The 17348-nt window shown below is 49.5% G+C and overlaps 6 protein-coding genes across 6 annotated transcripts; 3 read left to right on the plus strand and 3 right to left on the minus strand.

The window, feature by feature from the left end:
• Positions 1-1612: 1612 nt before the first annotated feature.
• On the minus strand, positions 1613-2692 carry CC77DRAFT_977793 (hypothetical protein). Its single transcript, XM_018535979.1, has 3 exons — positions 2131-2692; positions 1832-2049; positions 1613-1770 (listed from the first exon to the last, which is right to left on the minus strand). The coding sequence occupies exons 1-3, from the start codon at positions 2567-2569 to the stop codon at positions 1633-1635; spliced, it is 795 nt and encodes a 264-aa protein (XP_018391114.1). The 5' UTR covers positions 2570-2692; the 3' UTR covers positions 1613-1632.
• Positions 2693-3744: 1052 nt separating this feature from the next.
• CC77DRAFT_1036502 (hypothetical protein) lies at positions 3745-4248 on the minus strand (the record flags this gene model as incomplete). The annotated part of the gene is made up of 1 exon (XM_018527021.1): positions 3745-4248. The coding sequence occupies exon 1, from the start codon at positions 4201-4203 to the stop codon at positions 3745-3747; it is 459 nt and encodes a 152-aa protein (XP_018391115.1). The 5' UTR covers positions 4204-4248.
• A 601-nt stretch (positions 4249-4849) lies between these two features.
• CC77DRAFT_1068311 (NAD dependent epimerase/dehydratase) lies at positions 4850-6266 on the plus strand. Its single transcript, XM_018529078.1, has 2 exons — positions 4850-5381; positions 5463-6266. Exons 1-2 carry the CDS (start codon positions 4952-4954, stop codon positions 6047-6049), a joined length of 1017 nt encoding a protein of 338 aa, XP_018391116.1. The 5' UTR covers positions 4850-4951; the 3' UTR covers positions 6050-6266.
• Positions 6267-6482: 216 nt separating this feature from the next.
• Positions 6483-7937, minus strand: CC77DRAFT_1003758 (hypothetical protein; the record flags this gene model as incomplete). Its single annotated transcript, XM_018523223.1, has 3 exons — positions 6483-7037; positions 7085-7330; positions 7395-7937. The coding sequence occupies 3 exons, from the start codon at positions 7935-7937 to the stop codon at positions 6483-6485; spliced, it is 1344 nt and encodes a 447-aa protein (XP_018391117.1).
• A 1246-nt stretch (positions 7938-9183) lies between these two features.
• Positions 9184-11534, plus strand: CC77DRAFT_1026876 (hypothetical protein; the record flags this gene model as incomplete). Its single annotated transcript, XM_018526337.1, has 7 exons — positions 9184-9277; positions 9327-9564; positions 9613-9772; positions 9822-9842; positions 9897-9966; positions 10103-10238; positions 10289-11534. 7 exons carry the CDS (start codon positions 9184-9186, stop codon positions 11532-11534), a joined length of 1965 nt encoding a protein of 654 aa, XP_018391118.1.
• Positions 11535-12954: 1420 nt separating this feature from the next.
• Positions 12955-16810, plus strand: CC77DRAFT_923958 (FAD/NAD(P)-binding domain-containing protein; the record flags this gene model as incomplete). The annotated part of the gene is made up of 5 exons (XM_018533772.1): positions 12955-13444; positions 13500-13900; positions 13947-14724; positions 14784-16114; positions 16166-16810. The coding sequence occupies 5 exons, from the start codon at positions 12955-12957 to the stop codon at positions 16808-16810; spliced, it is 3645 nt and encodes a 1214-aa protein (XP_018391119.1).
• Between the last annotated feature and the right edge of the window lie 538 nt (positions 16811-17348).

Genomic DNA, 17348 nt, shown 5'->3' on the forward strand with positions numbered 1-17348 from the left:
CACCCTGTCTAGAATCCCTGACACGTTACACAGCCAAGGCGAACAAAGGTTCGACAGCCAACAGGACGACGTTTCCTGCGCATAGTTGTTTTGGCGTTGCGCATGCTGACGGTGTGCCGACGCCTTGTTGCCTGCAATAAGTCCTCCGTTCTGAAACAACACCGATCGGCGGCCATACCAAGTCGAACAAAAGTTCACTGGCCAATAGGCATGATGCGGGTGTGGCCGCACAGAGCTTTACGCTTCGCTTACAAGTTTCCGCGAATGAGAGTTTCCCATCTCCCGTACGACATCGCCCCGGCCCTTAACCACCGACGCGTAGAAACGCCTCGCGACGCAACACGACGTCAGCCACCGCGCTGTGGCACACTGCACATCAGTGCCTACGCAGCAGTTCGAGGCGCTCTATCACCGACGTTATCACCGTTGTATAATCATGAGTACCACGAATCAAAGAGATAAGCATCGCCATCCTTCGCCCGATGAATAACAGACCTCACTACCCGCCTCAAGTGCATCCTTTCCATATTCCTGATAAAACAATGAAAAGCCCATTGATTACGATAGATACGTGTCGATCAGGGCGAAGCTTGTGAAAGCTTAGTATCCACCCCAGCCATTCCCAGGTCATGATCCCGGCCCACCATCCGAATGCCAAGTTAAACAAAAGTTGTCTGTCCAATGTATGGCTTGGGATTTTCTGGCGTTCCTGCAAGGGCAGTCTACCAAGACGAACAAAAGTCGACAGACCAATATTTTTCGAGCAACATTGGGCTCATGCCGTTTTAGACAGCGGGACCATAATGCGAGACACCCGCCAACCTGACCAGAGTGTGTTAACACATCATGACCCATGTCACTCTCAATGCAGACCGCATACTGGGGCCTTCACCAAGACTTGCTCCAGAACTCAGAGTCTGAGCTGCCCTTGACGCGCATCTCTTTTCCACCCTCGAGATGTATAAAGACATCCTCTCCTTCTGCCTCTTCTCCTCAAGTCATCCCATCATCTCTGACACTATCAAGCCTGTATCTCTGTCTCTCCCAACGTTGCAGTCTCAGTTTCTCCATACAATATGCCTCAGCAACAAGTTTCGTCGTTAGTCGACCCTCGCCGTTGACAACCACACTGCCTTATCTTACTGACCAATACATAGTGGTGCTACCAACTCACCTCAACAGAGGTCATCCGATACCGTCACACTCTGCTCATACCATATCAGCGTCTTGTCCTCGACCTCCAACACGTACGCAAGCAACATGAATCCGATGGACCGCTTCCTAGCCGAGGGGCCCGCGGAGCAAAGTGCCATGTTCATCCGTCATGACAATGGCGAGCTATCGACGAAGAGGAACTGCACGTGCCAAAGGGTACATAACGCGAAGATGTGAGGGTCGGAGACTAGTTGCTACTCGAATCGATAAGCATCCCATACACCTGCCCTGTGTCATCACGTAACACGTTCAAGGACACGCAAACGGGGTATGCATGTGCCTGATAGGCGGACTATTGGTGGGTAGACAGTGAGATGTAAGGAAGGAAATGGTAGGGTGAGGTTAGATGGGAAAGATATGGGAAGGAACTCATCCTAGAGTAATCAGCAGATTGTTTCAATACCGCATCCATGTGTTCTAAGCTAGTTGTTGGTTCTTGAGCTCACTAGAGTATTGCACTAACTTCTCTTCATCTCGCTTTAGCATAGCATTCCTACAGCTCTCACGATCAAAGTTATCTGGCCAGCCATGACTCAGCATCAGTGCGTGCAGTTCCTAGAGAGAAGATGGTAAGTCAGCCTGCTGTCCATCGAAAAAGGCGGAAGTCTATCCGAACCTTGTACTCGTCGCCAGAACCATCAGCATGCACTGGTCCCCTACCATTGGTCTGGCCGATCAAATGCAGTTGCGCATAATCATTTTTCCATTCGTTGAGTATATCGCTGAGACGCGCAGTGCTTCCAGGACTTGCGCATTCATTGCGCCAGGCTCGGGGGTCATCGGCTCCGAACACTGGGTCGTAAAGCGTTTGCACTTGGTACCTCATCGCCGTTCCTAGTTGTAGAACAAGAGAAAGATCAGTCATCGATAGAACTGCAAGGAAGCAGGCGTCAGCTAAGGGCTGGTTGTAAATACCATCTGTGGTGTCGAGCATGATGTATTGCCCGTGTACTTTCCCATACGTGAGGGCAACAACCCATTCCGGAAAATCATAGTCGCGTTCACTTGTGTCCGGTATCTCCCAGCAATTGATGCCAGGCCCTACTTTCTGGAAGTAGTCACGTCGGTAATCACATGGATATGTCGACCAAGCTAACGTATTTCTCTCAAATGGGCCGTCCATACGAAGATATGGTAGATGCTTGAGCAATTCGATCACTGTGTCGTTCTTGTGCAGTGGGGCAAAATTATCGCTGCTGATGTTAGGCCAGCCTCGCGCTGGCGGCTCTAAGATGTCGGATGGCTCAAGCCATGGCAGTCGAGCAAGGAAGTTGTAGAAATCCAGCAGTGCAGTAGCCACTTCGGTCTGAAGGTCAGAGGCTGCTAAGACTTGATTTGAGAAGGATGTCCACATTGTGTTATTGCAGGCGTGCGCCTTATCTGTCTGGAGAGCTGGGCGGTGTCGGTCCCTATTACGTTGCAGAGGTTGAACGTGGAAGTCAAAATGAAGGAGTCAAGAGTAGACAGGCAATGTGTGGATGAATGACGAGGCTGGAGAATGGAAGTAAGGGGGTTAAGCTCAGGCCCGAGGTAGCGTCAAGCATGGTCTGCTAGCAATCATTTACTACGAACCATACAGACGTGCTTACGATCATTTTAGACGCGCAAGTTTGATTCCAATGCTACTCGAAACAAAACGACGTATAAAAATGTTGAACGGTGTTCACCACGAGATGTGTTTCTTTCGAAGGTGCAATGTTGCGCGGTTTCACTAACACCAATGTGTAATAGTCTTTAGCGTATCTGGCTAGCGCGATCCCGGAACTTGACCTGTCAACTGATCCCTCCCTTCAAATCCTTCTCAGTGTCGCTGAAACCCAGCACATTGACTCCAACGAAATCGCCCTCTTTGGCCCGGTATCAGTCTGGGCACTTGGTACGTTATCATTGCACACGCCACAGTACGCACTGGACAGATCGGGTTGCGCTGTCGCGACGCGTGGAGCTTGAGACGTCATGGTTGTGGTCTTGTCCTCACATCGCCTTGCGCAATACACTGGGATATGGTGTCATCAAGAGAGTGACCACGAACTGTATCTATGAATCCGGTCACAAGCATTACAGATGCGCTCAGCAGTAGATCCTTACGGCCGTTAGGTTTATATGCGCGATATTTACCGTGGAGGATTGCAGATTACTAACTGACATGGGTGGACTGTGAACTCCGCATATTGTGCTACGAAAGATGTTGTCATCGTTGGCTCGCTCGACTCTGGATTATTGCGTATTGGTCGCTGCGCATTAGATGATCATACGTCGCATCAACTAAGATTTGACCAGGAAGCCTTGTATCGCGCTGACGAACTTCCATCATCAATCGATCACCAAGTACATTGTATTACAGCACCACATACCCAGCTGAGTTGCCAGTGGTGCTAAAGAAAGAGATGGAATAAGCCATTTTTACACAAACAGGTTGACGGAAGTCACCAAATACAAGGCATGATGTCACAGGTCCATCATTTCATCTTCCAGCAGATCGCTAAGCCAAGTGTCGACCATTTAACGACCTAGACTGCCATCACTACACTACAAAGACGAGGGCTTTCCAAAATCCACGGCTCTATTCTCCTTGACCCATATCTTCTCTTCCTCGCTTCCGAACGCTGGTGGAAAGATTCCATTGATCTTCCAAAGTCTTCTCTCCGTCTCATCGATATGAAACTCATAGTTGTAACCCTTATCACCACAGTGTTTTTTCAAAACAGCATCTACGCCGTTTGCGGCCCCCTTGTAGACTTTGTCTTCGTCTGGAAGCCTTACAGCAATGTGCTCGACGACAACGCGGATGAAAGGTGTATCCTGTTTGCCGACTTGCTTGCCTCCAATGAACATACTGTTTTTGGGCACTTTAATGAAGTTTGTGACAACGTAAAAGGCTGGAAGACCGATGTTGGTGTATTGCTTGATGCTGTCTGCTGCGAGAGCTTCTTTGGACGCATCGTCCTCGAATGTTCCTTCCGGATGGTAGATGACCCAGAGTGGCATTTTGGTAGGGTTCGAAAGTTGATGGGAAGGTTGATTGGAAAGTAGAGCTGGAAGTACTGTTGAGCAGTGGTGAGGAAGGTCGTTATTCGGGTTGATGCCTCTGATATAGATCAATATTGGTTAACAACATCTAGGCCTCTCCGCTTCTTACGTACGTAACAAACCTGCTAAAGCACTACGGCCGATCATTGCAATCCTTCCGCAGCCCAATAAAATCTACGTGTCCTTAGCGTTGTCGGGGCCAAGGTGGTGAACTGAGAGAGATCAACCTTAGAACTCACCGCATGCCCTCCCGAGACGACAGACCCAATAGTGTCAGGTTACGTGCGTTAAAAATTGAGCTAAGGATCCTGATCATTGGTCTGCTAGTCCCTAGTCCGGAAAGACAGGCATACAAGAAACACTAAATCAGGCTAGCGCATCATGTTTAATAATCGAGGAAACCCACACATCACACCTAGCTAGCCAGCTACGCTCGGCTTCGCCATCACGCCGCGTATTGTGTGCGCCATTGTTGCATTCGGGACCGACATGGTTATGACCTGACTCCGTCCGTAGGCTGACAAAACACGCATGGCTGAGATTGCTTACAATTTTGTATTTGAGAGAACAAGTCACTACATGTACCCCTACAGTTTGGAACTACAATGAATATAAAAGGATCTTGATGTTCTTCGAACAGAAAGCAAATACCTACCACTGACACTTCCAACAATCAATAGAACCACTCGTCACCACTGTCTTGACCATGTCTCAATCTCTTGTCTTCATTACCGGGTCGACAGGCTTCATTGGGTCTCATGTCGTTATCCAAACGCTCGAAGCAGGCTACAAGGTTCGCCTAAGCGTGCGCAAGGAACCTCAAATCGAAGGTCTCAAGAAGCTCTTCTCCAAGCATATCAGCAACGTCGACTTTGTCGTCATTCCGGATCTGTCCATCTCAAGCGCTTTCGACAGTGCCTTGAAAGATGTCGATTACGTCCTACATCTCGCTTCACCGATGCCTGGTAAAGGTGAAGACTTCAAGAAGGAGTACCTCCAGCCTGCAGTGCAAGGTACAACATCGGTTTTGAATGCCGCAAAGAAGTTCAGCACCATCAAACGCATCGTCATCGTGTCATCGATACTTGCCTTGGTCCAACTAGATGCGCTGACGGGAGGCAAATTTGAACCGAGAGGTACGTTTCTATTTTATGAACATGGTCTATCCTTTCTATGTACATTCGTTCTGATGACATATATCTGACACATTCTTGCAGAAGGACGAAACCAGGAGATCTCCGTGGATCCCGACATGGAATTTCCCGCGGATCCGATGGCTAGCGGAGGAGCAAAGTATCACGCCTCCAAACTTCTAGCCCATCGAGCCACCCTCGAATGGGTTGCAGAGAACAAACCACATTTCGTTGTCATCACCCTACATCCCTCCTTCGTCTTTGGTCGCAACCTCAGCCAGACATCTCCTGACGGAGTCGATGGTACTAATGCTATGCTTTGGGGCTGCCTGTACTCCGAAAAGCCCTTCATTCCCGCAGTTGGAGTGGATGTTCGAGACGTTGCACTTGCGCACGTGCGCGCCTTGGAGACGAAGCTTAATGGAAACAACGAAGTTCAGGAGTTTGTGCTGAGCGCTAGTGAGAAGGACGGATGGTCTTGGACCAACATAGCAAAGTTTGCACAAGAGAAATATCCTGGCTTGGGTACAAAGTTGGAAGGTTCATTTGATGCGCCTCCACCTGTCGAATCACGCCGCGCTCAGGAAATCCTAGGCATCAGGTGGAAGAGGATGGAAGACACTATCGCATCTTTCTTGGATCATCAGCTCGAGTTGAGGGCCCAGCTCTAAGCTCTGATGTAAGCAACGCAACATGCTTAGCCAGATATTAGTCACTGTCATTTAACTTCGCCCTTCGTCCTTCCTAAGCTAGATTGAGAGTTTCTGTGACCTCATGAGTACGGTGTCGATGCAAGGATTGCAAACGCTGAGTTTTGAGGGTAAGACGCGCCACTGGCGAGCTCTTACGAGTGCTTCTGGTTGTAGTTCCCTCGATTCCACCCCGCTTCTTCTTCTTCTCCTGAAGATTGCGTACTGTCGTCTTATGACCGCTAATCATTTCAGGGAAAGCCTTCAATATCAATGGCATCATACGTCTAATATATTGCGTTGGATCTGAAGTAGCCCATCGGCCTCAATCGTGACGTCGACAAGCGTTCGGACCGTTTATTGGCGTTGAGTTTGCTGGAGTTTAATAGTAGACAAAGTAGATGTCATCGGTCATTCAATCGGGGACTGCAAGTTCATAAGGCGCCTCATGTATGAGTGGTGGAAGAGGTCGCGGCTGGTCTTGCAGCATCTCCGGTACGCTGATCCTTGAATGTACGATATGTCCTTGTCCATCTATTGCGATGATTTCGAGTGCGGCATTCTGCTCTTGGATGAAGATCGAGACTTTGGTAGCGAGAGTGTTGGTGACCCGCAGCCTGACCGCCCATGATAGCATGCCAGTAGCGGAGCAAGTCAAACCGCCCGTGTGCGCCCCGCGAATGGTCAACAATTTCATGTTGTAGTCGTTGTGCCCATTCTCTTCTAGAACGATCAAGAACCGGCCATTACGAGATGCGGTACCCGCGAGAACGCTTGACCCAACCACACTGTCTGGTATTGGATTCATTTGCTGGCGAAGGCTTTGTGGATTATATTCGAGGGTGTCGACTGGCACGATGAAAGTCGGGGGAAGATGCGATCCTGGTCTATGATTTACTGTGCAGAGTATGTGAGGTTTGCCGATTGGAGATATTACGAACGCCGCGTTTGTAATCTCATCGCGCAAAGCCTATCTAAAGTCAGCTGGGTATCGAAGCATGTGTGAGAACTACTCACGCCTCCGCTACCACTAGAGTTGCAGTCGACGTACCAACTCGGGCCCAGACGAGTGGGCGACCGAGGCCACGAGCTTCGACCCACATTCCAGCAATATAATCGGTTTCCTGTCGACAAAGCAAAGGCCATAGGACCATACAGGATATCGCTACGGTGAGGCGAAAAGCCGACAACCTTGATAGCCCCAGTATTTCTCGGGCATGACAAGGTCGTGCGGTTGTTCTCCGCGTTCCAGCCTGTGGTGTACTGTGGATGTGAAGGTACCGGGTTAGCGTATGTCTTACGCTCGGGTTGTAGGGTTGAATCTCACCTTGTATCTGAACAGTTTCACGCCGCTTTCTCCTTCCCCACCCACTGCTACGCTCGCAGTAGCGATTCTGTCAATAGAGGGGGAACCACTTTGCGAAATTGATACCGACCTTGGAATCCAGCATTCATCTTGATCGACGCGTTGGGCTTTCACTAAATTTGGTGTCTCGCGGCTGTATTCATCGTAGACCAACAGTTGCATATGTGTAATTACAGCAAGCAAATCCTCTGTTAACGCGACACCTCGAATCTCCTCCTTCTTACCAAGTGGTATGCTCAGCTCGACGTGAAGTGGAATTTGGCGACTTTTGTTCGCGCTCCCCACGTTGTATAGCCGTACCTGCTTTGCCGAGCAAGCAGCAACCCAGCCTGATGGCGAGATCGATGTCGCAACATCGTGAGTTCTCCTGAGAAAACGTTGTCCACTTCTCTGCAAATGAGTTTCTGTACAGTTGCCAAGTGAGGCTGTAAATATTGGGAAAGTCTCTACAGCTGAAGAAGAGCGTCGCGCAGACGGATACGAAGAGCTACTTGAGATAGACATCATCAAAGAGCACGAAACAAGAATATCATAATGACGAGAGAAGTTTGCAGTCAATAAGTCGTCAAGCGACGGAAAGTATGTTTGTGAAGCAGCAATAATGCCGTTGCTTTGAACGAACGGACGGTCTGAGCCATCACACAGGTCAGCTGGCGCCGGTTATTGACTCCGATAGCTGTAGCCTGATCTTGTCTTGCATGCGCCACCACGTCAAAAAGCATACATACGACAGATATGACACTCGGTGGTTGGGGGGCCGTGTCTCACTCATGCATACCAATAAAGCCAAGCCACAATCCCATAGGGTGTTCAGCCATATGAGGCAGCCAGAGCGTACTCTTAGAGTACGTGGGACGCGTGGCTGTACTACTGAACGTTATCGCAGAGCGCGCGACGCTGGACGTGGCGCTCTTGATGCTATTTTGTAGCCTCGCGACTGTATTGAAGCACCTGAGCTAACATTTGACAGCCTTTCTTCAGAACCGAGCTCATTCTGTCTAATTCTATACTGCGAGGGGGCGAATACTACACACCTTTGATAACACCGTTGAGTTCGGAAGGCTCCGTACCTAAGGGTGCCCCTGCATGTCCAGATCAGTACTAATACTCCTTACTCAGCCAGAGTACCGGAATCTATCATGCGCCTGCTCTGTACTCTAGCATTTCGCCACATATGTAAGAGGGCGGTATGTCGAGACGTAGCCTCGCTGATCTTGGCCCCAAGAGCTCATCGTCTCAGCCAATCACCAAACGCCAGATGCTTCGCCCCGATCATCTTCCCACTATTTTACCGCTCGCAGGGACATGAGATATTTTCGTCGCCAGATTATACCCTTGCTGCCTAGATTTTGATCTCTACGTGTGGTTCATAGATCTGACTACGATATCTATCGCTTCCAGGTTGTCGACTTTGATGGTGGCAAAAACGCCAACTATCTCTTGTCGAAGGGGTCATCCCGTCCTAGGTCATTGTTTTCTGCATCATTTCCAAGCAGAAGTCAAGGCTGATAAGAAGCAAACCGGTGTGGGTTCAGCCTTGGATACAGGGCATGCCTAAGTACATTAGGCTGGAGATGCCCAGAAGCGGGTCACAAGAGGGCGCAGTCTACATCTAAGTGTTGCCCTTGCATTTTCGCAGCACACTAAGATTCCTAGAATACTTACACCAAACTACTAAAAGAAGAAAGAGTTTCATTTTTTGGATACTACCAGTCTGATACCAGTTTTGTTTAATGTAATGCCAGTCGATATGGACGAGGAGCAAAGACCGCTAGATCGATCGCCATACTATGTAACACATTCCGAACATCTTGATCGTGTGTTGAGTAGGCCTCAGCTTGCAGGTAAGTCAGTAGGCCAGTAGCAGTGGAGGTCGGTTGAATAACAACACAGGTATTGGGATATCCGGTTGCATTGGTGGAGGCGTTTTCATCACGTCGGGTGCGCTGATAGCTACAACTGGGTCACTTGGAGCTGCAATCAGCTATGTAGTAGCCGGAGGGATCGTTGCTTGTGTCATGTATACTACTACTGAGATGGTAACATGCCGGCCGCTGACCGGAGCTCTCATTGATCTACCTCACACATTCTTGGATCCTGCTAGTGGCTTTGCTATCGCATCAGTATATGGGTATGTTTTTTCATCCTCAATAAGAGCAGCACGTTAACAAATCTACAGACTCAACAAGATCTTCGCCATGACTACTCTCACTGCGCTCGCGGCACAGCTCACTGTCCTCTTGAAAGATGATCAGAAGCCACATTCACCTGGCACAGAAGCCGCTATCAATATCGCTTTCATAGCCCTGACGACTTTCTCGCACTGTCTTGGGGTCAAGGTAAGCCAATGGTCAGAATACAGGAGACATGCCGCTTACTTCTTCTTAGCTATACGGTAAAATTGAACGAGTGAGTTGAGCGAAAAGAAAGTCGAGAACTTTCGATCTAATAAGGTGGTTGTAGGTAGTAATGTGGTTCAAGTTGAGCCTGCTCGTGCTTGTCTGCGTCATGATGGTGGTGTTGAACTTTGGATGTATGCAACCATGCGTGCACCGACTTGCCAGTAAATTATCTAACATTGTGCAGATGGTGGACTAAAAGAGGGAAGATACAACGACAGTGAGCTTCAGTCTCTTTTGACCACGTTTTTGCGCTAACCTACGAGGCAGACTACACACACGATGCGTTTACTCCAGGTTGGAAGCCATCCGGGTTTAACGTCACTGACAAACGTCTCTCCCTTTCAAGCGTCTCTGACGATAAATTCGGCATACCTGGGACAGGAGGTGCTTTGTTTGGATTTATGTGAGTATTCCGAATCGGGCTGAACACAGCCAAGCTTATTGGATACACAGTACCTCAATCACGCTTGCCATGTTCTCCTTCGGCACAGACCTGGTCGCAATGACTGCTGGGGAAGCGAAGAACCCTTGGAAGGATGTACCGGCCACAATGACCTTCGTATACGTCATTCCCGTCATCATGTACCCTTTTGCGATGTTTGCTGCTGGGTCAAACGTCAACTACCTCGATCCGAAATTGTCCAAATTGTGGACAAAAGGCAGTGGTCCGACAAGATCGCCTTTCGTGATCGCGGCTGAAAACTTGTCGCTCGACGCGTTACCCAAAGTACTGAATGCGCTTTTCATACTCTCGGCATATACGACTGCAAACACTGATCTGTATGCCGCCTCGCGGAGTGTTTTCATGCTATCCCAACAATACCTCCCACGAAAAGTCGCAAATGTATTTGGTAGGACTAACAACGGTCACACGCCGTTGGCAGCTATCTTGCTATGCTCAGCCCTCGGGTTCCTGTCACTCGTTGGATTGGCCGACAGATCGAGTTCACAACCAACTATCACACTCTCTGAGATCTACACTGGTACTGCGACCTGCATTAACATCTGCCTTTGCATCACCTTTCTGCGCTTCAAAGCTGGGCTCGATCGTCTGGCGAAGCGAAAGATTTTTGGAAGAAACCACCCGCTGTACAAGTCTCGACTATTCAAGTCTCGCTGGCAACCACTTCCTGCATACATCGGTATGATAGGAAGCACATTCGTCCTTATATGGTCCGGCATACCGCCACTTATCATTCTAATTGCTAGGGGTAATCTTTCCTCTCCTGGCAATCTGAAGTCAACCATCAGCCTTGCCTTTGACGTTATCGGAGCATATATCGGCCCTGCTATCTTCGCCATCCTCTACCTCTCGTACAAGTTCATCTACCCACGTACGTCTCGCGTCGACATTCGCAACCTCACAGTCGAAGACTATGTGTTGCAAGATCTATCAAACATCGAGCTGGAGGGCCCGACATGCATACCGCCTGTTCCGCGACCCCGCTTCGGATCATATGAGATGGACGGCCAGAACGATGGCATCGCCGGTCCTTCCGTCATGTTCGAAGATCCGTTCAAGGAGGATCAATCGTACGCTGACATGAGCCCGGACATGCAAGAGGAGATCGAGGCCGAAGCTGCAAGGAGCAATGAACGAGCAAGAATTAGGCAGATTCTGGAAAGAAGGCCGGAGAGATTACGCCGCGGAGTCTGGCGAGAGATCTGGAGCTTCGTGAGGACAGATAAAGAAGAATGAGAACGAGAAAACCGCTAGAGATGACATAAATTTACGCTCGACACCAAAAAACCATTCAATTTGCTGGCGCTCTCTGTTCTTGACGCTGTTGTAGTACCTCGGTATCCGGTGCAGCTGGATGAAAGTCTCCGCAGAAAGCGAAATCGATGAAAACTTGGGTACACAATCCCATTGCCGAACATCCAATAAACTTCACCTGTCAACAAGATACTTACACATAGAGCTGGTTTAGTAACATTGACATACGGTAGAAAGTCTTACGTGAAACCACAGCAGGATTCTCCTACCCTGGAGTTAGGGCTGGAAGCCGTTCGTGCCGAGCCGAGTGGTGGCGTACTGTTCGTGCTGACCCGCTGCGATGAAGCAGCTGAACCACTTAACTCGGGTATGGTCAACAGGTGCACGGGCACTAGCAGCATGCCCGACTGACTGAGGAATATTGGCAGTGTCGTCCCTTTGAAGGAAGTTTGCTGGCTGTGTTCACTACAGGCTAGCTCACCTAGGTGGTTTGGTGGTTTTCAGTCCGTGGCAGAAAGGAGGTGCACGGTGGTTTGAAGCCAAACGAGCGTGCCGAGGTGGAAGAAGTGACCGCGTCATCCTACTTCTCGCCTTTGAAAACACATCTACGTCCAGACGACCTCTCCCCATCACTTGGATATGGAAAACAACGCGCGTATGCACTGCATATAGCAAAAGATGGGCCATGAGCTGTGAAACGATATTTTGCTGAAGGTCAGCAGACTGGGAGTAGCGACGCGCCGGAAATATGCAGTTCCACCTACGCGGATGAGGACCCTTGCCTTTTCAACCCACTCTCTCCAGGTCGGCATCAATTCTCGTTTCACGCGACCAGTAAAAGGCCAGATTGAATACATCCCTCCAGAGACCATAGCAGCTTCTCGACATTCTTGTTACCGCGCTGGCCGCTACTGCTGTCGACCAAATAGTGGCCCCCAATGTTGCTTATTGTTCCGATGCAAAGGCGCGACCCTCGAAGATCTTATCGAATCGCATGACGACTATTTACCGGACGTGCACCCGAATCAGACATTCCCGGTGATAGTGACAAGTGGCGCGCTCGGAACATACATAGGTAAGCTCAATTGGGTAACAATGGAAGCTCAGATGCGGTGTCTAGCCCCCAAGCGAGTTCCAACGCTTCTTGATGTGGACCGAACTTCGGCGATGGCGATTCGTCCATGCTACACGAAGCTCCGGCAGTGTGGAGTGTCTCAAATTATTTGACATCTACTGTGCCTTCTTTCAAATGGTCCAGTGATTACTTTCGCAAGAAGTAAGTATGCTCGAGTCGACTTTCCTGATTGCATTCATAAGCTGCCTTTGCTACTTATCTTGGCATACATGTAGCCATATCCTTCAGTCGAAGTTATGAAAGAGCTTTTTCACGTTTGCGAAGTCTATGCCGGTAAAACTTGGCCTCAAGAAACCACAGCTACCGATCCCATCCGCAAATGCCACGTCGACCAACAGAGCGTATCCTCGCCTGGCTCGCCATCCATTCTCGATAAAAACCGAATATGATGTGGTGGTCGTTGGCTCAGGATATGGCGGTGGCGTTGCAGCATCACGCATGGTAAGAGCCGGGAAAAGCGTTTGTGTGCTAGAACTTGGAAAAGAAACCTGGCCCGGAGAGTATCCCCATACGTTCAAAGACGCCATGCGAGAATATAGCTTAAGTGGCAAGATACTCGGTAAAATGATTAGTATCGGTAAAGCAGCAGGGTTGTACCATACTGTCAAAGGGGAAGGGCAGGACGTATTTCTAGGCTGTGGTCTGGGGGGAACGAGCTTGATCAATGCTGGTGTTTTCCTCAAACCAAACGAAAGATTACTGGAAGCAGCAGAGTGGCCGGATGAAATTAGAGAGAATCCTGCAGACCTCGAGCAATGTGAGTACTGAAAGGTCATGGAAGGAAGAGTGCTGATGCTGACACTTCGATGTAGTCTACGTGAGAGCTGAGCGCATGCTCCAACCAACAGCATTTCCAACAAGATACCCAAAACCACGCAAACTAGACGTCTTTGAACGGCAAGCCGATAGTCTTGGCTTGCATGAAAACTTTTACCGTCCTCCGTTGACGACAACCTTCTGCTCCAGCACCAACCAAGCTGGAATACACATGAGCGAAAGTACGGGTTCTGGCAACGAGTGCACAGGTGTCAACGATGGTTCAAAGAACTCAGTACTTGTAACATACCTGTATGATGCTTGGACAAGAGGCGCCGAACTCTTCTGTGGAATTGATGTCAGACATGTGAAAAAGGAGGGTCGAGGCAAAGGGTACTTAGTATTCTATGAGGTGTCCAATGGGAGAGGAGGAAAGACAAAGAAGTGGGTCAGAGCTGTAAGTGTGAGGTTCTTCGAGTATAGCTCACACTAACGCGACACAGCGGGAGGTTGTCTTCCTTGGGGCCGGTGCACTCGGGACGACGGAGGTACTGCTGCGATCGCAACGCTATGGCCTCCATACATCACCTTTGTTGGGTCAAAGGTTGACAGGCAACGGTGACATGTTGGCTTTCGCATATAATTGCAAGCACGACATCAGTAGCATTGGTCGTGAAGCCCTGGGTAAAATGAGTTCCAAATCATGCGGCCCAACGATTACTGCATGCATCGACATGAGAGGCTCCACACACGCCAAAAACGTACGGGACAGGTACATTATCCAAGACGGTGCGATCCCTGAAGCTCTAGCGCCAGTCATTCAGAGTTTGCTCGAAACCCAAACCACCGCTGTGCCGTCTGAATCATCCAGCACTATAGGTAATTTGCTGGCCAGGTTGAAGAATTGGATCCTTGGACCATATGCTAGAGGTGGCAGCGTGGACCGGACGCTAGTGTATCTCACCATGTCCCACGACGAAAACGAAGGACAGATGGTACTCGAAGATGATGCAGTGGTTCTGCGATGGTTGGGCATAGGGAGCCAGAAGCGAAGTGCACATCTTGACAGCGTTCTTCTTGAGATGACTGAGAACCTTGGCGGCAAACTCGTCAAGGCTCCATGTATCACTGTTCACCCGCTCGGAGGTGCGGTTATGAGTAATGACGGAACTGGACTTGGAGGCGTGGTCAATCATCGCGGCCAGCTTCTTGTTGGAAAAGGACATGAAGTATACGAGGGGATTGTCTGCGTAGACGGTTCAATCATCCCAACATCACTCGGTAAGTCGCTCCGTTGAAGCATGCAAACTGATTCGATGACAGCTGATGGTAGTTTCAAGGTGTGAATCCATGCGCTACAATCACTGCACTGGCTGAGCGAAGCTGTGACCTGATCGCCCAAGAACGTGGTTGGAAAACCGACGATAGTTCAAATGGTAGACTAAGTACCTCGAAACATCCGCTCGTACCTGTACTACCAGAATCCACAAAGACTATTAGACTCAATACCATCGAGGATTCGATCGAAGGCGTCCGATTTGAGGAAGTCATGCGAGGTCATATTCACTTTGGCAACAACGTCCCAGATTTTAGTATTGCGGAAAAGGTTGCTAGGGAGGCTTCAAGCTCAGCTCAGCTCGCACTCACGGTGGACGCACGCCGCAACCGAAATGGCTCATATCAGGGTGTGCCATTTGGCACATTTGCTTGCGGCGCATTGTCGCAAGAACCGTTCATGGTTACTGGTGGCACAGTCGAGTTCTTTACAATCGACGAGAAAGTCGCAGATGCAGTAAATCTCGTGTACAAGGTAGACCTCTTGAGTACAGATGGTGCGAGATACGGCTTTCACGGTTACAAAAGACTTAACTCGACTGCTGCATTCTCAGTCTCGAGAACTTGGGGCGCGACAACAACTTTATACACAACAATCACTGGTTACGATGGCGTTGTGGTCGGTCGAGGTATTTTACACTTGTCACTCCACGACTTCTTCTCGGAACTTCAGTCCCTACGATCTCGTACAACTATTGGTGGCATGAGCGATATGCAAGCGCAGGCCAGGTTTCTCAAGTTCTTCACGACTAACATCGCATCGTACGTGTTCAGTCCCTTTCGTCGACTCCAGTATCCAACACCGCCCACCGGGAAATCGGGCTACTATGAGAAGGCGATTCCTACTGTGACGATGCTTACAGCCGACGATGGGGTCAGGTTTCCCATCAAGTTGTGGCAGCCTCCATCCGGCACGCTGGAGAAGCATACGCCGATCGTATTCATCCCCGGTGCGTCTGTAGACGATCAAATGTTTTCCTTGCCAACTGTACCCACGAACGCCATTGATTACTTTACCTCACTTGGCTACCGGTGTTACATCCCCATCCTCCGTTTTGGGATTGGAGAAGAAGCTAGAAAGGGCGATACTGTATACGATGCTCGGTTGGACGTTCGAGCTGCCATGGAATACGTTCGAGAGAGGGAACAAGAGAGAAAGATCTACGCTGTTGTTCATTGCTTAGGAAGCATAGCAACAGGCATTGCTTTGCTCAAAGGCGACGTGGAAGCTTCTTGGTTGAAAGGAATGACATGTAGTCAAGTATTCACCAACCTACTTTTCAGCCCGGACAACGATTTCAAGGCGCGACATCCCATTCTCATAAAGGCATATGAAGTAAGTCCCGTCCTCTCCATCTACCAAATTTCTCTGCTTACAGCCGGGTAGACATTAGCAGGCTCCTGGTTCCCGTGCCACTCTTCTTCGTCCTCGCCATGGGTGCAGTTCCTGCTGGATCAAATACTACGTTTCTACCCCGTAGGCACTAGAAGCGAAATGTGCAACTCTGCGGTCTGTCACAGATGCGACGTTCCTTTTGGCCGCTGTTGGACGCACACCAACCTCAACCACGCCACACATGAGCATCTTGGTCATTGGTTCGATGGCATCCACACCAACTTCCTCTCGCACTTATCGAATATGGGTGCTATGCCACCTCACCACGTTCGCAGCGATAGGCCCGTGTTTGAGGATCTGCTTACCCAAACGAATCTAGAGAGGTTGAAGGGGTTGAGTATTTGCTTGCTGAGTGGGGCTGAGAATGCTGTTTGGAGCCAGCAAAGCACGAAAAGTAGCTATGATCTGTTAAGAGAATGTTTTCCGGAGGTAAAGTACGAAAGGGTTGTTGTGAATGGTTATGGGCATCTGGATTGTTGGATGGGAAAGCATGCGCACGTTGACATCTTCCCGAGGGTCGCGAGGCATCTGGCAGTCTGTGAGGAGGCAGAAGAGGGCTGCGAGACGACGGTGATCGTTAAGGGCTATGAGGAGGACGGATACGTGGATGTGGCGGCGGAGAACTACAACAGGTAGGTAAAGATTGGTGTGTTCCATGGAGGAAGTTTTGCAGTCACTCCTAACATAGCCGTATTTCAGACCTTTTATACGGAATGCGGATGGTAAACTACCTCGTAGCTCAGCAGCGACGGTGATTGGGCCTCGTCGTGCGATGCCATTGTATTTGGGTAGTTTCCGCGTTTGGTTGTATGTGTGAAGAACTGGCTATCATGTTGGGGATTAAGTCAATCAATTCGCTGTCTGAGTGACCAATTATGTACACGATTTACAGTAAGCAGCTAGACCAATTACTGCTAGAAGAGGGGCAAGCCACGCTGTGGACGCCTATCTGCCCCACTCTGTTTTACCATAACTAGATACGAGCAAAGTGGCGTTCTACTGACTTTCAAACATGGTCTGCGATTGTTCAACGACGAAAAGTACGAATGTCGTAGGGAGCTCACTACAAATTTCCGTCTTGCAAGAGCTTCCCAATCGCCCGTTCTTACACACAACGCCAGATTCATGGCAGATTAGCTGCAAGGCTGAATGTGACACGGCTGCACGATATGCA

Source organism: Alternaria alternata (genome assembly GCF_001642055.1).
Source record: "Alternaria alternata strain SRC1lrK2f unplaced genomic scaffold CC77scaffold_1, whole genome shotgun sequence".
NCBI lineage: Eukaryota > Fungi > Ascomycota > Dothideomycetes > Pleosporales > Pleosporaceae > Alternaria > Alternaria alternata.